This window comes from Nematocida major (genome assembly GCF_021653875.1).
Source record: "Nematocida major strain JUm2507 chromosome Unknown 2337, whole genome shotgun sequence".
Classification (NCBI taxonomy): Eukaryota; Fungi; Microsporidia; genus Nematocida; species Nematocida major.
Window position 1 is genome coordinate 1 of NW_025952947.1, and position 22,079 is coordinate 22,079.

Sequence of the window (22,079 nt, forward strand, 5' to 3'; positions counted from 1 at the left end):
CTTTTTCTTGCATATGTATACGGCTGCATTGAAGGCCTTTTTTATGTCTGTCTCTGGGAGGCCGGTACTTGCGAGGGCAGTGCATATCTTCCTCCGGAGAATGCGCAGGAGGGTTTTCTCCATGTGCTGGTTTGGGGTTTTGCTGCACGCGTGAAGGAGCTTTTCCACGTGGCACCTGACGAAAAGGCGCAAGTTCGTGTGCCTGCTCAGGTTCTCAGGGTGGAAAAGCCCGGACTCTCTGCCGAGGTTGAGGCTGTAGTGCATCCTCCGGAGGATGGCGGACTTACTCTGCACGAGATCTGCTGTTTTTGCCTCACTCCACTGCATGGCCGGGTAGAGGCTCTCCATGTCGAAGCTGATTCCGCACCATTTGAAGGTTTTTGCCCTTTTCAGGTCTATCTTTCCCAAAAGGGAAAAATCCGTTTCTTTTTTCAGGGTCAGAAGTTGGCACTTTTTCGCGTTTAGGGCGAGCCCATTTCTTCCCTGCATCGCACAGAGTCTCTCCAGCACGAGGGCGAGCTCCTCCTTGCTCCAGGAAAGGACCAGGGAGTCGTCTACGTACCGGACAGCGCGCGTGTATTTCATGTCCCCGTATATTTCCTCGTCTATATGCGCGAGGTAGTACGAGCAAATGTGGGAGGCAAATCTGCAGCCCTGATTTATTCCCGTGACTCTTCTGTAGTAGGCACTCCCGTATCGGATGACTGAGTTGTGGATTCTCCTGTTGAGAAGCTCCTCTATTTCCGTGTTTGTGATGATGTTCTGCGACATAAACTTCCGAAACACCCTCTTTGGGAGCCCTGTGAGAATCGTATCTCCCTTGTTCGTCTGCTCGTTCGGGTACAAGACAGCTCTCCTGTGGACTTTATGGCCCTCAAAAGACGTATCTTCCCATATGAATACTTCGTACTCCCTTTTTCCCATGAGTTTTCTGACGAGAGACATTCTCTTGACGGCCTCCAGGGAGACATTATCGAAGAAGTTCTCCAAGTCCAGGGTCAGGACGAAGAGTTCCCTCCTACTCTCAAAGAATTCTCTGAATTCGGTCCTGAACTGCTCTATTCTCTTCATTCCGTCGGACAGCTTGAAGACGGAGTTATTCACCCGTGTCCTAGGGGGTCTTCCCTCCCTGCTTCTCTCCCACTCTGCTCTTTCGTTGGCCTCTCTCGTTAGAATACTGCATATTCTCTTCTCGTGGAAAGTGTCTTTGTTCTTCGCGAGGGAGAATACGTCGTTCTCGTAGGCCTTTTTAAAGACGACGCGAAATGCGTTTTTCTTTGCAATTGCGTTTATGTGGGATATATCGTTCGTATTGACCTCTGCCTTCTGGACGGAGACAAAGTACTTCTCAATGTACTTTTGTATGAACTCCTTCTTCATGCGGGCATACTCTCCAGCGAAAAAGTACCTTACTTCACTTCCCGTTTTTCCGTTATCTTTCAGGTGCGCCCCCAAAAGGTACGGAATATACCGCGTAAAGATAAAGTTAACGGTACAAAGGATGTACTCCTTATACTCAAGCGGACGCCCATTCCGGACCCTCTGCGGGAAGTTAGTGCGGATCCCAGCGTGTATATCCGCGTACCGAATGACTGCATTTTTGCAGGCGAGAAACCAGCGGATCTTCTTCTTTATGCGGGGCATTCCTGCAGGGGGAATAACGGGAGAAAAGACCTTTTTCACAACGGCATAAACGAGTCGAACTGCCGTCTCCACGGAGACTTCGCACGCAGAAATTCCTGTTTTTTCCTCTTTTCGGGCTTTTTTCGCCTTCTCCCTCTCGAAGGATGCGACTATCCCGCGGGTCCCGACTTTCCGGATATTTCTAAGAAGCAGCGCAATTTCATCTGCGTACTCCGCATGCTTTCCTGCGTATATTCTCTCCTGCGTGACTTCTTTCATCTCGAAGTCTCTGTCCTGTTTTGCGATTTTTCTGGCTCTCCTGTGCTTCTCCCTCTCTATGATCTGGATCTCGTCGGAGAAGTACTTTATGTATGCGCCATCCACTCGCTCCAAGACGGTGTAGTCTCTGAAGAGGGCGTGAATTCCCTCTGTTCCCACTGCCAGATGGACATCCTTCCACTTCTGGGAGCACATTCTGTGGGTGCAGGGACTGTTTTTCTGCTTCTCGTAGGCTCTTCTCTGCTTTGCTGTGAGGATGTTCTTGACGAGTTTTCCGATGGAGTACTCCTCGGAGGGCGTCTGCTTTTTTATGAGGGGATGCCTCGTGGGGCTGTAGAGGTAGATATTGCTCTTTTCCAGGCCATTTCTAGCGTCTTCCTCGAGGGCGTGTGAGATGTGGAGGAGGCGGCTCTGTATCCAGGCGTTCTTCTTGTGCATAAAAAAAGGAAAGTTCGAGTATTTGGGAAAAAACGACACAGATGGGAATCGAACCCACGAACCCAAAGGGTCATAGCTTAGCAAGCTATCGCAATAACCATTCTGCCACTGTGCCCTGTTCACGCTATTTTTTGGAGAGGTTCCGCTGGAAGTATTTTTTTGGTGTAAATTGATTGAAAAATAAATGCAGTTTTTTTTTTCCGTTTATGCCAATCAATATAGATTTTATTATAGAGGAGAGTGATAGAGATCGGTATATCGAAGAGATAGTGGGAAACTCTAGTTCGTGCCACGCTTTGAAAAGACACATTCTTTTGGGGGAGAGTTTCTCTGCTGCAAAGAAGTTGAGGTATGCCTTTGTGGAGGATGTTCTGCGGGCTATTCCGTGCGCTGAAATTTTGCGGAAAAGAGTGATCTCATACGGGGACTTGAAACTTGCGCTTTGGATTTCCGAGCACATCCGGACGATTGCGCACAGTATATCGCACAATGAAGTGCTGAGCTCATTTTTCCGGGAGGGTTTTCACGCAAATTTTGCGAATGTTTTTGTCTCCCTTCTGGAGCAGAGAATAAACAAGTACATGGACGTGTACAAGGCATTTGAGGCTCTGAAGTTGATTTACGTGGAGACAGGAGAGGATACTTTTAATGAGGCTCTTGAAGAGGCGATGCAGGCCCGGCGGGAGATGTACGTTTCTGCTCCGGAGGTGGAGATGAAGCTGGAGGCTTTGAAGGTCGTAGTAGATCGAGCTCTGATGAAGCACAGAATTGCCCACAATTTCTTGACAATAGATACTGTATATGCGGATATGGGGCAGATGTACCTCTTTGAGTACATGGAGAGACTGATGTCCCGGGTGAAAGAGATAAATTATAAGAGAATGTCGAAGAATGATGCACATACTCTCGACGTATTCTACTCTGTGGTGAACAAGCATTGGAATGAGCTTTTGAGAAACGAGATTTATCTGGACGGTTTGAATATGCCGTGTCATTTCCTCTTTGAAAGAATACAGCCTAATACTATGGATATAAGAGATTGCCGGATATGGGTATATGATATTGTTATTTCCCATGTGAATCTTCTGAAAAATTACGTACTTTTCCTTCTGGGGGAGAATTATGCGAATTACCACGTTTCATTTGATGAAAGTCCCAGGAGTGTATGGAAGAGGATACAGAAAGTGCCCGAGCAGATGATTCGCAGGAAAGTGGGCGCTGTTTCCTCCTATACCCAAAAGGGGAGAAAGTACCAGAGGGAGAGGCGGAGGAAGCTTTTGGGCGTGAGTCTTTACATTATGTATGCTCTGAGCTTCCTGCTACTCTTCTACGCGGGAGTTCGCGCGGGGTATGCGAATATTGCTTTCCATGCGGGTTTATGCGGGCTTAAGAAGGTCTCTCGCGTGGCTAAGAAGCTGAATTTTCCCAGGGAATAGTCGTAGGTCTGCCTGAAACTTTCGCTGTTCTCTCAAGTGATGTCCAGGGAGAAATAGAGGATTTTTCAGTATCTCAGGCCTCAGTTGGCGAACAATAAATTTAGAGAATTTAAACCGGTAAATTGTGCGAATATTTGAACGGTTGTAAAATGAAAGAAAGAAAGTAAGGGAGTAAGTGAGGGAATATGTGAATGTACTGAGGGAGTGAGTAAGTGAGGGAATGTGTAAATGAATTGAGTGAATATGTAAATGAATTGAGTAAGTGTATTGAGTAAGTGTATTGAATGAAAGCAAGTGAGTGAATGTGTAAGTGTATTGAGTGAGTGTATTGAAAGAATGTATTGAATGAAAGCAAGCAAGTAAGTAAGTGAATGAATGTATTGAGTGAATCTATTGAGTGAGTGTATTGAGTGAAAGCATTGAAAGAATGGGCTCAACAAAGTGAGAGAGTGGATCCAACGTGTTTAGCGATTCCAATAAAGTACGTGAAAGAATGTATTGAAAGAATGTATTGAAAGAATGTATTGAAAGAGTGACTGTGTGGATGCGTGTGCAAACTGCAAATTCAAAATGTAAAGTGAAAGACTTGAAGGCTTCCGCCTTTTTCTTCCAGATAATAACCCGAATATACCATCTACTTGTTTTATTCCGTGGATTTCCTCGCATCTATGCAGTGCTTTCTGCGGGGGCCCTGCTTGCAAGTATTTCCAGCCTCTGAACGGGCAAGTAGTACTCTATCTTTTGCTCGTTAATTGCCTGCTTCAGGAACATAATGAACTTTGCCTTTCTCTGCAGGTATGCCTCGTAGTTCTGCCAGTTCGTGGCGTACTGCAGGTATATCTTCAGGTGCAACTTATTCGAGTCTTCAATCGCGTGGTAGTTGAACATAAAGTACGTCGAAAAGTCCTTCGGGTGCTTCTTTATGAACTTCCCAACCTCTGCTTTCAGGTGCTGTATCTTCTCAGGAACTGTGTCAAATGCCACCTGAAATATGATATTCTCTGCCATGAGCCCACTTCTTCGGACGTTTACAATGGCCTTCTGCAGGAGGACGTGGTTGGGTATGTATATTTTGGACCCATTCCACTCGTAGAATACCGTTGAAAAGACGTTTAGCTCGGAAACAACCATATTCAGCGTATCCTTGTCTATTTCCACCTGAATTCTGTCCCCAATGTCGTACGGGTGCACTATAAAGAGAAATATCACGCTGTCAATCGCATTCTTTACGCTCGTCTGGAAGATAAACCCAAGCCCAAAGAACGTCCCAAACACTCCCTTCACAACGTCATTCGCTGAAATTGTCGGGGAGAGAATTGCAATTGTAGCAAATATGAATATTGCTGCGGTGATGAAGTGGCTCACTCGGAGCAAAGCCTTGTCCATTTGCACAAGACTCTTCTTTATAGCATACTTCTCTCGTTTTGTTCGCTCTATAATGCCTGCTATCTCCTTCTCCGAGAGGTGCTGCGTTTCCGTTAGAGACAGCATTTCCGAGACTTTGTCTATGTACTCCGGGTCTACGTACCTCTTCAGATGCCTGACCTGGAACTTTTTCTTGCTTGCAGAGAGGCCAGCGGCTATCTTCTCCGCCTTTCGCAGGGACTCCTGCTTTATATCGGAGAGTCCCCCTACCCCTCGCTCGTGGTATATCTTCGCGCCCAGGATCTTCTCGAATTCCTTGAAAATGAGCATTTTCTGGCGCGTATCCGAAGCCCCGTCTATTCCACTGAATGCCCTGGGCTTAAAAACAGCATCTCCGCCATTTTCATCTGTTTTTTGCGTGAACATCCACCGCATCCTGCTGCTTTTCCCCTTTATCTTTCGGCGGACTTCCTCCAGGGTCTTCACAAACTGGTTTTCAATAAGACACTTCTGTATGCGGGTGAGATAGTTCGTGTGGTTAAAGCCCATTCGGACCTTCTTAACGAAAATGTCCTTCGCAGCAATCACAAGAACAGACAAAAAGCAGGTTGTAAGCGTCTGCTCCAGTCCCATGCTGTGGTGCGGCCTGAACTTGTAGTCTACGTCCAGCATCTTCAGATATATTGCCCAGAAAAGAGTCAGAATCATACCAGTGAGAAGGCCTGAGACGCTGTTAACGTAAAACATGGTGAGGGTGAGAAAGTGGACTTTTTCCATAATGTATCCGCTGGAGTAGTACAAAAACCCGTCCAAAAGAGTTATTACAAGAACTGCCGTTGCAAGCATGGATAATATGTCGCTTAGGCTGTACACCTGCCGAGCCGTGTTTCTGTAGAGAAAGTACTGCGGATTTACGCTGCTGTGCATGAGGACAATTTTGGCTGCAAAGAGGGCAAGCACTGTAAAAAGCCCAAAAAAGTAAATGGGAGGAATCCTCCGGAAAGTGCTCAGAATTCTCTCCCACCCACTTATTCTGTAGACTTTGCTTTTCTCGTCTTCTCTCTCCCTTTCCTCGCACCCGCTTTCCACGGAGGAGCTCTCTACGGAGGAGTTGTTGTGCAACTCTTCTTTCTCATCTTCTGGCATGTTTATACACAGAAAATATTTGTGTGTTTATTATGCAGGATTCTTCCAAAGCACTTCTTCCGCACGGGAGAGGGAAGAGATTTATGCTGAAGGTTCTTCCTGCAGTGCACTCTTTATCTCTTCCCTGCCGGTTTATGGGGTAGAAAGTGGGAGTTAGGGCAAAAGTGCGAAAGAGTGCGTGTATGCGGGTGCGCTGTTTTTCTGGAGTTTCTGGGAAAGCCTGAATTATCGTTGAGTGCAGGAGCATGCGAGTGCTCAGACTCTTATCCTCTGAAAGTCTTGGCTTTGAAGAGCCTTCTCTGGAAAAATCACCGTTGGCAGCTCCTGAACGCGCATAACCCCCGAAAAATGTCCCTGCAAGAGCCAGAAAAACACTATGTGGGTGAAATCTCGCGCACAGATCGATGGGTGGGCGCACTTCGCGTGAATTTTTTAGGCCTTCCAGCATCTTTCCTCCCAGCCTCTGCAGACTCCCTATAAAATTCCAGAAATTTATTTCTGCATGAAGCAAAGGCCCCAAAAAGAGGGTTTCTTTATGCGGAGACCCCTTTTACCGAGTGAGCTCGCTATAAATGCAAATGCGTGGAAGCAGTACCGCACCTGGCTTGTATCTGAGCAGAGAGTTGCTGCGGTGGTTGGGCGTGCAGGGATTGGGAAAGAGACAATGGCCAGAATGGTGAATAAGATACACAACTACAGGGAAACGTACACGGACGCCCTCAGCACAAAGGAGGAGGCTGCAGAAGCAGTCGAAAGAATGCACCAAATGGGAAAATCAACTGTTAAGGGTGCACCTAGAATATTTATTTTTCGGGACATTGACCCATTTCTGATGAGAAAAGCCGTTAGGGCACGCGCTGGAAAAGTTCTGATCATTTCCGACGAGATGAACAGCCTTTTCATGGGAGAAGGCGTCTCCGTAATTAGATGCTATGCGAACACCGAGCGAGTAGAAGCGTGCGTTGAGAGTGCGTGCAAGGAGGCAGGCCTTGAAATAACCCCGGAAATGCGCGCAAAAATACATGCAGGATCCCCCGTCAGAAAAGCCCTTTCCGAAGTAGGCCTTCCTTCCGGGGACTTTTCCAGGCGCATCCAGACGATCCCGGAAGTCCTCGATAAAATCCTGCACCGGAGAGGGGGCGGATTCAGAAAATTCTTGGAAATAGAAAAAATGTGTACACAGACTCCGGGAGTTCACTACGCCCTTTTCAAGCACTTTCTGACGAAGTGTGATTCCGTTGGAACAGCAGCATATTTGTCCGAAATGGGCTCGAAGTACGAAAGTGGAGGGCCTGATCGCACCTCCATTTTTGCATTTATTTGCCATAAGATTCTCTATAGCAACGAGTATATAAGCTTCAAAGGGGGCGACCCAGAAAAGGTCGAATCAGAAGAAGCCCCTTTAACGTGGAATACTTTGCGCACTACGCGGAGAGAGGCAGCGCATATACGGGGCCTAATGGGGGTTCTTGCCCGGAAAGTCCGGAAGGTTTCTACGCCCTGGAATGTGGATGCGTATACAAAAGAAGCCATCCGGAGGATGATGGGGTCGTTGGAAAATGTGGACTTCCTGAGCAGTGAAGATGCTTGCGCTCTTCGGGGGATAGATATATCTCCTGCGGAAAGGCCTGCAGGAGTGCCTCGGTACGTGTACAAGGACGGGCACTCGCACTACGTGACCAGAGACGTGACAGTGGAGGAAATACTCAGGAAGCAGTGAGCTTTGGGCTTTCAGAAGAGTCGAGTGTAATAAACTGCTGTTTGTAATGTGACGCGTGCAAATTCCTTTATTTATTCGTGCACTTTCAGTCCGCTGCTGGATTCTCTTGTCTTGCATCTGAACAGCATGGCCTGAATAGAAATAGAAGAGAGTTTCCACTGAAAGAAGGCGGAAATATCAGGATTCTTCTTAATAGTGCGTAGTACTGCATTCTGGGCGTATGCTTCTGTTTAAGCAGGCTAAATCCAATAGCTGCAGGAAGTGCTTATATGACTTTCTCCGTTGGACTGCTTGATGCTTCTTAAAGCCAGGTGTACCTGGATTCTCTCTCTATAGCTACATAGACGATAAAGGCTACGACTATCAACCATATAACAAACATGCGCCAGGAGATGCCTTTTCCAGCATCCTCGCCTGTAGTCTTGCTTAGTCCGCTGAATGCTTTGATTTGATCAGTTTCCTGTGTCGTGATTGTGCGCTCTTCGTCGTTGTTGTTCATGTCGATAGCCGTGTACGCGGTTGTAGTAGGCGCATTTCCGTTTGCAGTTGATATCCTGTCCATATTGGGCTAGGGCAGAAAAATAAAATATAAATAGGAATTCAGGATTCTCCTGGCAGGCTGTAAACCCAGGGAATGCGCGAGTTTAGAAAGTGCCTTAAAATGCGCGCAAATGCTCAGGGTCTGTGCCTGCTTGGTGCCTGCGTGTTTTTTGCGCGTGGGATGGCCTAATACGGCATAAGCTCTGCCTTTGAAAAATGTCCGTTTCTGGGGAAGACCTGAAATGCCCGTGTGCGGGTGTAAGTTTGCAGGTATTTTCCGGGGAGTGCGTGCAGTGCATTCTGCCCTATTTAAAACTGCGTGGACTCGGGTTATTTGGGGGTTTCTGCAGGCGGAATATCGCAGAAATTCCTGAAGGTATCGAGAGAAAGCGTCTGTGCAGCTGGTTTTTGCAGGGACGCGTGCCTATAGACTCTCCAGTATCCCTATATAACGGAGAGCAAGTTTTGTGAAAACCTGCATGTTCAGTATAAGTGCCTTGTTTTGCTCTGTAATCGCCTTTATAAGTGCTCTATGGGTGTTTTTGACGATTTCCGGCATTTCCTTTCTTAGGTCATTTTCCGTTAGAAGAACCCCAGAAGAGACTCTTTCTCGCCTCCCTGTGATATAGTCGTATACACTTCCTATCACGGGAATAGTTCCTTTTTGGAGGTTGTACTGCACCACTCCAGTCTCCATCAGGTACACCATCCCATCAGGTACGTCCTGCGGAGTTGCAAGGAGGCTTTCGCTTGCAGGAACTTCCTCTATCTGCCAGGGAGCGTATAGCTTTATCTCTGGCTTCTCCGGAGTGCTGCCTCGCACTATCCGATACGGCTCCGTCTCTGGGCGGATATTTCTGTTCATTCGGAGGACTTCCCCGAGTGTAAGGAGTTTGTGCAGGTGCGAGATCGGGTATATCCGAAGGGAAGCTTCTTTTTGGGCCTTTGACTTGCTTGCATGCCTCTTTGTTCGGTCCTTTATGTGCCCAACGGATCCTATGCTTCTAGGGTATATAATGTACCTGGGATGGCTTGGATTCACTCTATACAGCGGATGAGAAAGACCTTCTCGGAGCGTAACTGGAAGCTGTTCCAGATGTTTCTGGTCGTATGCGTAGAAGGGGCAGGCTGGGTCTGTGTTTCTGCTGATTGTCTCGGAAACTGCCTCGGAGACTTTCTTTGGAGAGTATATTGTATGGTTCAGAATTTTCCCAAAAGAGTCAATTGAGACGTGAATGCACTCCTTGCGGGAAAAGGTGCTATCTGAGAAGACGGAAAGTCCTGTTACAACCTCAAGCGACTCCTCAACCGAAGGCGTCTTTTTCAGGGATATCTTGTAGGCGATTCTAACGTGCAGGCCCATCGTACGGAGGCGCAGAAACAGGGCTAGTCTCTCCCCTTCTGCAAAGTACGCTGTGCTACTTCCAGGGCTCTCCCCTTTTCTCGCATACTTCTCCCTCTCTCGGACGTAAGTATTGTACGGGGAGGCGTCGGAGCTCTGCTGGAATTCGGTCTCCCGCAGGGGGGAGAGTGTTTTTCGAATGCACAGAGCCAGGACAGCAACTGCAGGAAGGTCTCGCCCCCTTATTTTTCTCTCCATTGGAGCCATTTCGGGCTCGCTCTCTTCTGTGCTAGAGAAGTACTCCATAAAAACAAGAAATAAATATCAGAATAGAAAAAGCTGAAATCTGCTATTTAGAATCAGTCCGCACACAGAAATCTCGTGATAGATTTCTGAAAATGCCGAAGCAGAACAAAACAGGAAGAAGGTGGTGCTTTACCATGAAAGCATCTGGGGTCTCTATGCTGGAGGTCTTCAGCAAAGACCCCCGAGTACGATACGCAGTCTGGCACATTACAAAGAAGGAGGAAACCAGAGCCAGGGGATACGTTGAGCTGAAACCCCCTCTTAAGCAAACAGGAATGTGCAAAATTCTGGGTCTAGAGAGTGCTGCATGTCCTGCGAGAAGGCCCCGGGAGGAGATAATTGCAGAAGTTTCGAATAGTGCAGGCATGTTCTGCGGGCCCTTTAGCTACGGACAAAGAGAGCTGAACAAGGGCGGCCGTCCCCGGAGAAGCAAGGCCCCAGAGAGCAAATACATCATACTCTCCTCGTACATTAACACATAGAGGACAGCATGCTGTAAGTGCACTTTTTGGGTCTTTGCACAATTTATGCTGCGAAGTCTGTCGCACACGGGCTGAAGTGAATAATAAAGGGCTGTGTGTGTTTTCTATGTGGAGGATATCTGCCTCGTTTTTGCCTCTCTTTTGCAGCTGAAAATGCCCATTCCTGCGGAAATGCGGCAAAAGTGAATTACTCGGGATATGCTATATCCTGCGAGCAGAGAATCCTCAGCGTGTTTCGTCCTGTCTGCATCCCAGAAAGATCTGGGCATGAAAATCAAAGCGAAGAAAGTGATAAAAGACGCCAAAGAAGAGGACGCAAGACAAATCGCGCGGGGGACGTGCAGGGATCAGCATTGCACGGTCCCCTGCAAGTTTTCAGCCGTATTTTTTCTCCGCCCCTTCCCCGGGTGCAGCAGCAGCCTCGGAAAAAAGCAAACACGTACATTTATTTTTCTGATTTTCTGAACTTGCAGACTTTCTCTGTCTTTTCCTCCCGCATCAAAAACAGCGCAGGAAAAGAGAAAGACTCGATGGGCCAAAAAAGGCGTAAGGCCCCAGTACAAGGAATGCTTTTTGTTTGAGGAGGGAAAGAGTTCTAGCCCCCTGCGACAAAATCTTGCTTTTCTAGAAAATGCCTTCTTCTGTGCTCTCTCCCGTGCAATGCACGCGAAAATTCCTCCAAATTCCTCCAATCCCGTCCTCTCTACTCTATTCTTGTAGGGGGCTCCGCCTGCTCTATGGCGTCTACCTCCTTCCTCAGCTCTTTAAGCAGCAAAATAACGCCCTCGCAGGAGACAGTACTATCCGCCAGGAGCCTACTGCACTGTTTTAGAAGCTCCGGCGAAAGTCCGCTCTCTATTATCTTGTTTGCCTCCTGTATGGTTTCCTCTATTCGCATAAATATATTTTATATTTGCTCGGGAATGAATATACTCGAGAAACTAGACCCACCAACCGACTATATAGGGCAATACACTGCAAACAGAGTAATGCACACCCTTCTCTTGCTCGGTGTTCTATCTTCCCTTCTTGCAGGATACATATACAAAGACATATTTTTGCTGGGGTACATATACGCAGGAGTTTGCGCTGTAACGATAGCCCTCGTAGTCCCTGCCTGGCCAATGTACAGGCGAAATCCCGTTTGGGCGATACCAAGCAAAAGCAAGAAAGAGTAGCCCACATTGCGAGAGGATAGAAATCCAGAAATACGGCTATCCCTCAGCCGAGCGTCTGCATCTGCGCTCTCTCCTGGGGAGTTGCAGGGCGTCTGCTCTAGCGCGAGTAAACAAGAAATAAACACAGAAATCCGATGAAAACCACGCTTTCTCCCTCCGCACGGGATTTAGCCCAACCCACAGGCCAGAAAGACGCGAGAAAAGGCCCTGGCAAGTTCCTGCCCCGGGAGACACAATAACTCGCCCGATTTCTGCTGTTTTGCCTGTTCCCGTGCGGGTATTAATATCCGGATATTTTTCTTTTAATGCACAGCGAGTTCTACATTGTGGAGAGAACTGGGGGCGCGTACAGCACCCTGCACCCGATCACCAGAATGAGGATAGTGGAGATGGGAAACGAAGTCCTCTACTCAGAGCTGCTCGTTGACAAAGAGGGAAGAATACCAATATTCAACCTAATAAACAGAAACAGTCAAGGGAGCAAAAAAGGAGTCATACTTATAGAGAGAGACCGGTACCGGCCAGGAAGAGAGTACTTTTTGGAGAAAGAGGCGAGACCGCGTGGAGACGGTCTAAACATATGCGGGAGTATATACGTCCTGAAATACAGGCCTGTTTCTGCGTCGTACAGCAGGGCGTGCTTCAGCGAGGCGCAGATTCACTTCCGGAGCGAAGCCCCGCCCGCAGACAGTCCCCAGGAGGCAAGAACAAGCGTATACCCGGAGGGACACAATCCAGACATGCTCAGCATCATCACAGCAGAGCACACGAGAAGAGTAACGGAAATTCACACTAAAATCATCAGCAGCAACGGGGAGATTCGGTATATACAGGCCGTGCATGGAGTGAGAATATGCAATGGCATCGAGAGAAGTGCGTCTGTTGTTTCAATGAGCGACGTAATTACGAGCGACATGACAGTGCGTTTGATCAGCAAGTACAATACGTACGTTACAACGGGGCTTCGGGAGGTTGTGGACAAGCAAAAGCACACGCCCAGGGAGAGTAACTACCTCCTGCAGGAAATGCAGGTAGGAAATCCCGGGATAAATTCTCCGTCTTTCTACTACGATCTGGTCTACCACGTTCTTCTGGAGCACAGAATCATCATGATATCGCAGAGTCATGCCTGCATAGTGAATGTGATGCAGAGTCTTTTAGCGTGCATTCTGCCGTACAAGTGGAGGGGAGTGCTCGTGGCAAGCACCCCGGAGGAGCCAGATGCGCCCTACAATAAGCTCGTGGAGACGACTATCCCGTACATTATAGGGATTGTTGCGAATAGACCGGATGTTAAAAGCATCAACAAAAACGTACCTGAAAAGACGGTTATTGCGTATTTGGAGGAGGAGAGAATAGTCATACACACGTGCTCAAAGGAAAAGCGGGGGGTTCTCAACAAAATGTACCGGAATGTGCAGAACCGCCGGTCTCTCCCCTTCTACCAGGGAATAGTGAAGAGAATGGATTTTTCCTGGCCCTCCATGAAGGAGCAGATGAACATATTAATGGAGGTGATCAGCACGGAGGCTGCAACTGCGCGCGAGAAGGTGATTCGGCAGCTTGTTTTTGAGAGGAACTCCGAGAGACTGCGGCACTTCATCAACGGGCACACAGACCACGCGAAGGACATGCTGCGGTACCTGCCCCGAAACAAGGATTTCTACTCGGACTTCCTGGGGACAGCTCTTTACAACGACGGAGTCCAAAACGAGTACACGCGAGAGGTGAAGGAGGACGGGATTGAGACAAAAGAGCTCGTTACGATCGTGTGGGTGCTCGCGTACGTCTCCCTGGAGGGGGTCAAAGCAGCACCGAATTTCTCGGAAATTGCGTTTATAGTGGAGGCCTACATCACAGAGTACATGAATAGGGCGTATGCAGCAGCAGATGCCTTGCTGATAGGGCTTTTCAGCGTGTTTTCCTTCCTGGGGATGTACGATCTGATCGTGTACGTGGGAGCTCTTCTCCGGAAAAAGGGCGTGGAGATAACGGACGAAATGTGCAATGCCCTGGGCCCGCAGGCAAGCGCAGAAACCCTGCAGGAACTGCGCACTGCCGGGTCGTACATGCGCCCGTGGGAGAGAGAGAAGTCCCGGAAGGCACCGCCCAACGGCAGAGAAAGCGCAAAAGAAAGCTTCCGGGAAATATGGAAGAGAATGCCTTTTGTGCACGGGAAAATACTCAACACCCTCCGAAAGTGCGTCTGCCTGCGGGAAGAAGCCGCCACAGAAGAGGCCCGAGAGCACATAGAAGTGCTTCTGCGCGCGTACGACGAGTATGAGCTTCCGTACTAAAAGCGAGAATTCAGGTGCAGGAGAAAGCAGCCGTATCGCGCGCATGTATAATAGAAATAGCACGGCACGAGAAGGAGCTAAGACGCACTTCTTCCTGCAGTCACAAAGTGCGTCTTAGCACGTTCTGCTGTTTGCCTGCTTTTGCTTCTGGCAGCTGCTTCAGAAATAAACAACCCGTATCAAAGCTGATTTTTATGAGAAAACAGGAGACTTTTAATTTATTCTCGAGAAGATGCAGGGAAGAGTGCAGAAAAAGCACGCTCAGCCTACATCCTCCGCACTCCGGACGTGCCCTCTCGTATGAAGGTCTGGAACAAGACGTTTGCATTATGGTACATTCCGTCCTTCAGCGAGACAACTATAAACTGCGACCCTCCAAACTCCTTCTGGACCATTCTCCCCATGGCCTCCGTATGCGAAGCATCCAAAGCTGCGTCTATCTCGTCTAAAATGTAGAGGGGAGACGGTCTTGTTCGCAGAAGTGCAAAAATCAGGCTGAGAGCGCAAATAGAGCGCTGTCCTCCGCTGAGTTCTGTAAGGCCCTTTTTCCACGTGCCAATTTTCACGTGCATTTCCACGCCCTTCATGACGGACCCGTCAACCGCCTCGAGTCTGGCGTCGCTTTCTGGTATGAAGTACCGCATGTACTTTCCTATTCTGCTGTTTACCTGCCGGAATATTCCCTCGACTGTCTCCTTCTCCATTGAGTTCAGCTGTCCCAGGGACTTCTCTATGCTCTCCTTATTGCTCTGCACCTTCTGTATTCTCTCACGGAGTGCCTCCTCTACGGCGTCATTTCTCTGGAGGGTTTCCATGTGGACGTGATTTACGTCTCTCCGGGGAATTGCCTGCATCTCTGCAAGCTCCTTCTTCAGGGCGCGGGCTCTCTCCTGCAGCTCCTCGAGCGAGGCCCTGCGAATTTCCGAGCGAGCACTCCTCCTCTGCGCGTACTTCACGGGTTTTCTCTCCTTCTTTATCTTCACCTCGTTATTCCGCATCTCCTGGGAGATTTCATCTATCGCCCTCTGCAGGCTCCGCCTCTCCTTCATCTGTATCGACCTTCTCGCAGTATTTACTTCATTACTCCGGATGCCCTCCAACTTATGCGTCTCCTCCCGGCTGATCTCCTCGGAAAGTGTCTCCTCCCTTTCCCTTGCAACTTTCAGGGCTCTCTCCGCCTGCACTCTCCTCTCCTGCAGGGATTTCCTGCTGTTCGCGAGGGAGTCGAATCTTGCCTTTATTCCCCCGATCTCCTCGAGTGCCTGCAGGTCTCTCCTCTCCTGCGGGGTCCCGCTCTCTTCCAGGACTGCCAGCTCTGCCTGCGCTTCTGCAAGCTCTTTCTTCAGCGCCTCCCTCTCGGCAAACGCCTTCACGCACCTCTCGCTTTCCTGCAGGCGAGAAATCGGGCACTCTCGCAGGGCCAGGCGCAGGGCTTCATCCCGTCTCTGCAGGTCGCACAATCTGGTTCTCGCTTCGCACGATCCTCCGGAGTACTTTATTCCCCCCTCTGGGCTTCCCCCCGTGACTGTTCCTCTTTTGTCAAATATTTCTCCCTCTCGGGTGACTGTTGTGATTCCCTCTCCGTCCCGCAGCTTCACTGAAGTCTTCCTGTCTGGGCTCAGAATAAATCCTCCCAGGAGGTACTCGACAGCCTTCTTTATTTCGGCCGGATACTGAACTGCCTCCATCAGGGGAATGCTTCTGTGCTTTCTTGCGGCCTCCTCCTTCCTGGGGTCTATTCTCCGAGAGACAATTTTACTGAGGGGAATTACGTCGACTCTCCGGCCCTCCCTCGAAAGTTCTTCGATGACTTTTTTTGCAACGTTCTCATCCTGCACGATTATGTACTCCCTGCGCGCTCCTATCACAGTCCCCACGGGAACTTCATCCTCCGGGGCTTTTATCCGGACGAGCTCCTTCACCTTCCCAAAGACTCCACTCTGCACGGGATATCCCACCTCCCGCTTTGCCCGCTCAATCTCCCTGCGGAGGTCACTTGCTGTGTCTCCCCTGCAGTCCGCGTGCATTTTCACATTTCGTGCCGCCTCCTCCTCGGAAATTCCCCTTCTCCTCGCCTCCTCCAAGGCATTTTCCGTGCGGGAGAGGCTTCTCTGGAGGCCCTCAATCTGCACAGAAAGAGCCTCCTTCCTGCGCTCCACGTCCAGAATGCTCTTATGCCTGCCTGCGTCCAAAAGGGCCTTTTCCCTGGCCTCCATCAGAACGAGCACTTCCTCCATCCGGGCGCGAATCAAACTCTCCTCCTCAGAAACTTCCTGGAGACTTTTTTCTCTGCCCAAATTCTCCCCGTTTTTTACAAAGGCTTTTGCTGATGCTTGCGCTGACGCTTTTTCCTCGGGGACCTGCAAGCGCCTTTCCACGTCCGTGTATTCGGCCAAAACGTGCTTTACGTCTCTCTCCACGCCGGAAATGGCCTCTCCTATGTGCCGGATTTCTTCCTCCTGGACCTCTATCATGAGCCCGGAGATTTCTCTTTTCTTCGCGTCGATCACCTCCTGTATCCCCGCAATGTCTACGTCCAGGAGGGCAGTTCCCTCCATTTTCTGGACCATCTCGGAAATCTCCTGCTCTATTTCGGCATTTCTTCTGAGCAGCTGCTTTTTCATCTCTTCGTGCGCCTCCTCCTCCCGGTGCTCGATCTCGACTGCGCACTCCAGAGCCTCTTTCTCGGCAGATGCTCGCCTTGCCTCCGTCTCCTTGAAGAGGTAGTACTCGTCTCTTTCCTGGCGCAGTCTCTCCATAAACGGGAATATGGTTCTTCCCAGCGTCTCCTTCGTCTCCAGGAGTTTTCTCTCCTTCTTCTCGAGGACGCTGTGGGCCTTGCACTTTTCCGTTTTGTACGTGCTTGTCCCAGAGCACTCCTCCAAAACACTCAGGAACTGCGAACTGCGCATGGAAAGGATCTTGCTCACTCTTCCCTGCATGACGATGTAGTAGGGAACCTGCTTCTCCACACGGGAGCTTTCCCCTGCGTATCCCTTGCTGGAGGAAAGGCCTACGCACTGCAGAAGGCGCGTGACAGTCTTCGTGCTTGCACTGTGATCGTTGAGGAGGTACTTTGTCCGGCCTTCTTCGGTGATTATTCGGGTGATTTTTATCGTGTCGATCTCCTCATATCCTGCAGGGCCTTTGTCCTTCTCCTTGTTGCAGAAGAGCAAAGACACTTTGGCGCTTCCGCTCGTTCCCTTCTTCTGCTTGAATATGAGGTCCCGCATTGAGCCACTTCTCAGGAGACGGGGAGTGTCCACGCCCAGGACAAAACATATTGCATCGAGGATGTTGCTTTTTCCTGTTCCGTTGAGGCCTGTTATTGCTGTGAATGACTTGTCCAGTGGCCCAATCACCGTTCTGTCTCCGTAGCTCTTAAACCCTTCGACTTCAAGACTTTCCAAGTACATAAAATATTTTCATGTTGCTCCCGTATTTATGCTCTCTCCTGCTATGGCACCACAGGAATGGGCTTATGGGGCTGTTTTGTGCGCGCCTGGAGGCTGCCGAGAGAAGAGCAGGCGAGAAAGTGTCGCCAATGGACAGCGGCATGCTTTGCCGGAAGTGCAAGAGAGTGAACATTCCCGTGGTGAACTGCACTGTCCGAATGACGCGAATGGAGGAGGTTATTATCGTATGCAAGGGGTGCAACTCCAAGCACTCGCATAAGATTGTCCCAGAGTATAAAAGCGTGTTCATACGCACCAGCGAGGACATAGATGCATTTCTGGGGGAGTAGAAGAAGGCATGCAGGAGTGATGAAGTACTGGGTGTTACTGAAGTAATGAATATTATTGAAGTAATGAATTGTTACTGGGTGTTACTGAAATAGTTACTGGGTGTTACTGGATTACTGAATATTACTGGATTACTGAATTATTTACTGGGCTAGTTTCCGAATCAATTATTGAATATTATTGAATTACTGAAATACTGAATCATTTACTGGGTTAGTTGCTGAAGTACTGAATTATTTACTGGGTTACTGAATATTACTGCATATTACTAGATGTTATTGAATCACTGAATCATTACTGAATGTTACTGAATGTTACTGAATTATTTACTGGATTACTGAATCATTTACTGGGTTACTGAATGTTATTGAATTACTGAATGTTATTGAATTACTGAATTAATTTTCTGAATATTTCTAAAATAGTCTCCAAATTGCTGAAATATTTGTTGGATACTGCTAAATTGCTGAAATATTTGTTGGATAGTGCTAAATTGCCGAAATATTTGCTGGATAGTGCCCTTTAAAAGGCTGAACTGGGTGCTACTGGACTCCTACTCCCAGAACAGTTTTCTATGTTGGTGCAGGCAGATACTAGATGGGTGGAGTAATAGTGCATAATACGGCATGTTTATGCGGATTACGCATTGTTTTGGCGCAATTTACCATCATGCAGAGAGTGTTTGTAATTTGTTTGTTTTTAATATAGTGTCGGTTTTTGTTTACTGTCAATGCCTCGTTTGTTTACTTTTGATATGTCTTTATCAGTTATTTTGTATATATACTCTGAATCCATTTGTGTTCGTATGAAAAGTCTTTCTCTTACACTAGGAAGTACATTTATGCTGGCATGCGCCCTTTTTGCATCAGAAAGCATGTGTCAGTCCCTCAAGAAGCACCGATACTGGAAGTTTCAAGGATTGCACGGGGGCGTAGGCGTAGGAGCTGCGAATTCTTCGCCTGTAAAGAGCGCCTCAAAGATCACAGAGCCCGTGAAGAATGTTCCCCTCCTGACAAGCCACCTGCTCCACCCCATGAGCATAGAAGTAACAGAGGAGACCAAAAACCACATCACCATGGAAATGGGCGTTGAAAACTTCAAGCACATAGAGACTATAGCATTCTCTGCACATACGAACGAGAAATTCGCTATCACATTCCCTGTCAGTGGCGTAGTGCACAGCAAAGACATACAGCCCGTGTTTATCCCCGTGACAGACTCCAACAGTGTTTCTATCTCGGAGATTACGTTCTGCCGCCAAGCAAGCACAGCAACTGTCTTCATCAAGTGGAACGACATACAGAGACACTACGCTGGAATCGCCAAGAAGCTTCTGTATGGCGGTGTGTTTGACCTTGAAGATGCAGATGACGCTATAGACGCAGAGAACCTGAAGATACACATTTTCATCAAGAAAGACTATGTTGCTCTGGAGGTGCCAGAGAAGGACCAGAACCTTTTCCTAAACCCGGAGGCAGAATCTGTCCTCTACAAAATTCCCGTGCGCGTTGACTACGCTATAAGGGCGCCAACAAGCCCGCTCTTGAGCAAGTGGATTGTAGATGCTCCCATTCACGTGGAAGACACCTCTTGCGTGAATGTTCTGACTTTTGCTTCGTGCGGTTTTTCTGCGTGCGCTAAAACCGTCAGCATAGGCGCGACTCTTCTAAGCAAGTACAAAAAAAGAGACCCCGAAATTTGGCAAAGTCTTCTCGGCGTTCTCGGAAACAGCGAGAGCATCAGCAAGCTGATCTACGCAGGATTCAGGAGCAACCCGAAAAACTCCAAGATAACAAACGCCTCAAAGAAGGACAGAAATGCGCGATTTTTCACGATTCGCTCGCCAAATGTGTTCCTGTCCTCCAAGAACGTATTTGAAGGGCGGTTCAACCTCGGAGAGTTCGGCCTGATCCCGAAGAACTTCCTGCTCAGCCGAGAGAAGAAAATTAGCACGATCCAGGGCCTGAAGATAATCTCAGCAAACAACGGAGTGATTATAACGGAAGCCAGCAACGATGGCGACTTCTTGGACAGCTTCTCGAACGCAAGCGCCCTGCACTCTCTTCTTTCGATCACGCAGGTCATATGCATGTCTCTGGAGTGCCAGAAGAGGACCGAAGAGGTAGAAACCACGCACATGCACCTGTCACAGGTCATTATTCCGGGTATTTTGTATGCAATTCAAAACGAGGAGGACCACAGGATTCTCTCGACTTCTCTGTACTACTACATTATAAAAGTTCTGCACGAGAAGAAGAATCTGTCCATAGACTACGACACTGTTCTGGGGTACCTGTACAACATATCGGAAACATCTCCCTTCCTGATGCATGAAACTCTGAAGCAGGTGGAGAGGTCCATTGTGCGGGCTTCCTCCCTCTCGATTCCCTTCAGGCGGGTGATTCTAGGGTGCAGCTGTTCTATGAACGTATTCCTGACTACATGTATAGACGAAAAGACGAGCATCTGCTCGCTGTGGATGAAAACCCCAGATGCAGGCAGCCCGAACATTCTGTGCCTGCTCGGATGCGAGTGCCTCTGCAAGATTGTGGATGAGCACAGCGGAGACTGCGACGTGATTGCGAAGGGCTGCAAATCTCTGAAGAAGCCAGCAGCCAAGAAGCCTGTAGCAAAGAGGTCCGCTGTAAGAACCACCAAAGCAGCAGCCCCAAAGAAGGAAAGCGGATCTATCGGATCAGGAACAAAGACTGTTGTAAGTGTGCTCTCAATCATTGTGGCGATAACAAGCATCTGTGCTTCTGTTTACTACGTATTCTTTGTTTGATCTAATAAATACGAATTACATTAAGTTTTTTCCAATTCCATTTACACTTTGCATTTACACATTGCATTTACACTTTGCATTTTTTCTTGCATGCGTCAACTATTGCGAATTTATTTCCTAGAAGCTGGGAGCTCGGGCGAATTCGGGGCACTCGATGCTATTACGTCTCTCCTGGAGTGCGGGCCTACTCTCTCTTCTGGGGCTTTCTGGCCTTCTGCCTCTTCCCCAGGGGCTTCTTGGTCTTGCTGCTGTCCTTTCTTGGGTTTTTCTTCTCCTCGGCCTTTTTCTCGCCCTTTTCCTTCCGGTTTCTCTCTATTTCCTCTGGGCTGTACCCTATTTTCCGGATTTTAGCGACAAAAAATCCGTCCGTGTTGTGGATGTGCGGGTAGAGTCTCCGCGTGTTTTTCAAAGACGGGTGGAAAACCATTCCCCTGTACGAGGAAAAGCCCTCCTTTCCTATGGGAAGCCCTGCGTCAACTACCCGTGCATTTTTCCTGTTTTTGAGGAGGTTGTTTACCACCCACTCATTCTCTTCAACGAGGATGGAGCACGTAGAGTACACAAGAATGGAGGTCTCCGGGGCCTTCGGATTGAGCATGTCAAAAGCCTTCAGGATCAAGTTCATCTGCTTGTACTGCAGCTGTTTGATGACTCTCTCGTCCTTGTTTCTCTTTGCAGCAGGGTCCTTCGAGAGCACTCCTGTTCCCGAGCAGGGAGCGTCAAGAAGCACTCTGCTGACGTTTTGGAAGGGCAATCCTCTTCCCCCCATTGTGCTTACGATAGTGTTCGTTACGCCCATTCTCTGGAGGTTTGCGCACAGAGAAAGAGCTCTTTCCTGGCACGAGTCATTTGCATATATCACTCCCGTGTTTTTCATGAGGGCTGCAATATGCGTAGTCTTTCCCCCGGGGGCAGCGCACATGTCCACGATCGTCTCGTTTTCCTGCGGGTCCAGGGCCATCACAGGAAGTGCCGAAGACGGCGACTGGAGAATGTACAGGCCTGCCAGGTACTCGGGCGTAGCTCCAATGGGCACTTCGCTGTTGTAAACCACTGCTGTGCAGTCGTTCCACTCAAGGCCTTCTATGTTTACGCCCCTATTCATAAGCTTCTGCATCACAGCCTGTCTTTTGTCGAATAGTGTGTTTACTCGGATCGTTGTGGGTCTTTTCTGGTCGGAGGCAATCATGAAGGCCTCTTTCTCCTCTTTGTTGAACATTTCGGTTATTTTCTGCAGGAGATAGTCGTTGTACGTTGCCTCCGTGGCTGAAAGTTTCGAGGTCTGCTCCTCTTCTGGATCCATGTTTTCTGCCTCAGAGTATTCCGCCTCTGCCACTTCAGACGGGAGTGCCTCGTGCATTTCCTCCGCGTGTACTCTACTTGCCATGTAAAATTTTTC

General features: G+C 48.7%; 13 protein-coding genes across 13 annotated transcripts; 7 read left to right on the top strand and 6 right to left on the bottom strand.

Moving 5' to 3' along the window:
• NEMAJ01_1542 (uncharacterized protein) lies at nucleotides 1-2,340 on the bottom strand (the record flags this gene model as incomplete). Its single annotated transcript, XM_047915380.1, has 1 exon — nucleotides 1-2,340. A coding segment is annotated over one exon (2,340 nt), but the record flags the coding sequence as incomplete, so codon positions are not given.
• Nucleotides 2,341-2,546: 206 nt separating this feature from the next.
• On the top strand, nucleotides 2,547-3,776 carry NEMAJ01_1543 (uncharacterized protein; the record flags this gene model as incomplete). The annotated part of the gene is made up of 1 exon (XM_047915381.1): nucleotides 2,547-3,776. One exon carries the CDS (start codon nucleotides 2,547-2,549, stop codon nucleotides 3,774-3,776), a length of 1,230 nt encoding a protein of 409 aa, XP_047771338.1.
• Nucleotides 3,777-4,442: 666 nt separating this feature from the next.
• NEMAJ01_1544 (mechanosensitive ion channel protein 4/5/6/7/8/9/10) lies at nucleotides 4,443-6,287 on the bottom strand (the record flags this gene model as incomplete). Its single annotated transcript, XM_047915382.1, has 1 exon — nucleotides 4,443-6,287. One exon carries the CDS (start codon nucleotides 6,285-6,287, stop codon nucleotides 4,443-4,445), a length of 1,845 nt encoding a protein of 614 aa, XP_047771339.1.
• A 502-nt stretch (nucleotides 6,288-6,789) lies between these two features.
• On the top strand, nucleotides 6,790-8,007 carry NEMAJ01_1545 (uncharacterized protein; the record flags this gene model as incomplete). Its single annotated transcript, XM_047915383.1, has 1 exon — nucleotides 6,790-8,007. One exon carries the CDS (start codon nucleotides 6,790-6,792, stop codon nucleotides 8,005-8,007), a length of 1,218 nt encoding a protein of 405 aa, XP_047771340.1.
• A 964-nt stretch (nucleotides 8,008-8,971) lies between these two features.
• On the bottom strand, nucleotides 8,972-10,195 carry NEMAJ01_1546 (uncharacterized protein; the record flags this gene model as incomplete). Its single annotated transcript, XM_047915384.1, has 1 exon — nucleotides 8,972-10,195. One exon carries the CDS (start codon nucleotides 10,193-10,195, stop codon nucleotides 8,972-8,974), a length of 1,224 nt encoding a protein of 407 aa, XP_047771341.1.
• Nucleotides 10,196-10,287: 92 nt separating this feature from the next.
• On the top strand, nucleotides 10,288-10,677 carry NEMAJ01_1547 (uncharacterized protein; the record flags this gene model as incomplete). The annotated part of the gene is made up of 1 exon (XM_047915385.1): nucleotides 10,288-10,677. One exon carries the CDS (start codon nucleotides 10,288-10,290, stop codon nucleotides 10,675-10,677), a length of 390 nt encoding a protein of 129 aa, XP_047771342.1.
• A 703-nt stretch (nucleotides 10,678-11,380) lies between these two features.
• NEMAJ01_1534 (mitotic-spindle organizing protein 1) lies at nucleotides 11,381-11,575 on the bottom strand (the record flags this gene model as incomplete). The annotated part of the gene is made up of 1 exon (XM_047915372.1): nucleotides 11,381-11,575. One exon carries the CDS (start codon nucleotides 11,573-11,575, stop codon nucleotides 11,381-11,383), a length of 195 nt encoding a protein of 64 aa, XP_047771329.1.
• Nucleotides 11,576-11,600: 25 nt separating this feature from the next.
• Nucleotides 11,601-11,855, top strand: NEMAJ01_1535 (signal peptidase complex subunit 1; the record flags this gene model as incomplete). Its single annotated transcript, XM_047915373.1, has 1 exon — nucleotides 11,601-11,855. One exon carries the CDS (start codon nucleotides 11,601-11,603, stop codon nucleotides 11,853-11,855), a length of 255 nt encoding a protein of 84 aa, XP_047771330.1.
• A 305-nt stretch (nucleotides 11,856-12,160) lies between these two features.
• On the top strand, nucleotides 12,161-14,152 carry NEMAJ01_1548 (uncharacterized protein; the record flags this gene model as incomplete). The annotated part of the gene is made up of 1 exon (XM_047915386.1): nucleotides 12,161-14,152. One exon carries the CDS (start codon nucleotides 12,161-12,163, stop codon nucleotides 14,150-14,152), a length of 1,992 nt encoding a protein of 663 aa, XP_047771343.1.
• Nucleotides 14,153-14,418: 266 nt separating this feature from the next.
• On the bottom strand, nucleotides 14,419-17,568 carry NEMAJ01_1549 (structural maintenance of chromosome 2; the record flags this gene model as incomplete). The annotated part of the gene is made up of 1 exon (XM_047915387.1): nucleotides 14,419-17,568. One exon carries the CDS (start codon nucleotides 17,566-17,568, stop codon nucleotides 14,419-14,421), a length of 3,150 nt encoding a protein of 1,049 aa, XP_047771344.1.
• Nucleotides 17,569-17,579: 11 nt separating this feature from the next.
• NEMAJ01_1550 (uncharacterized protein) lies at nucleotides 17,580-17,897 on the top strand (the record flags this gene model as incomplete). Its single annotated transcript, XM_047915388.1, has 1 exon — nucleotides 17,580-17,897. One exon carries the CDS (start codon nucleotides 17,580-17,582, stop codon nucleotides 17,895-17,897), a length of 318 nt encoding a protein of 105 aa, XP_047771345.1.
• Nucleotides 17,898-18,700: 803 nt separating this feature from the next.
• NEMAJ01_1551 (uncharacterized protein) lies at nucleotides 18,701-20,680 on the top strand (the record flags this gene model as incomplete). The annotated part of the gene is made up of 1 exon (XM_047915389.1): nucleotides 18,701-20,680. The coding sequence occupies one exon, from the start codon at nucleotides 18,701-18,703 to the stop codon at nucleotides 20,678-20,680; it is 1,980 nt and encodes a 659-aa protein (XP_047771346.1).
• Nucleotides 20,681-20,864: 184 nt separating this feature from the next.
• Nucleotides 20,865-22,067, bottom strand: NEMAJ01_1552 (25S rRNA (cytosine2870-C5)-methyltransferase; the record flags this gene model as incomplete). Its single annotated transcript, XM_047915390.1, has 1 exon — nucleotides 20,865-22,067. The coding sequence occupies one exon, from the start codon at nucleotides 22,065-22,067 to the stop codon at nucleotides 20,865-20,867; it is 1,203 nt and encodes a 400-aa protein (XP_047771347.1).
• Nucleotides 22,068-22,079: the final 12 nt, after the last annotated feature.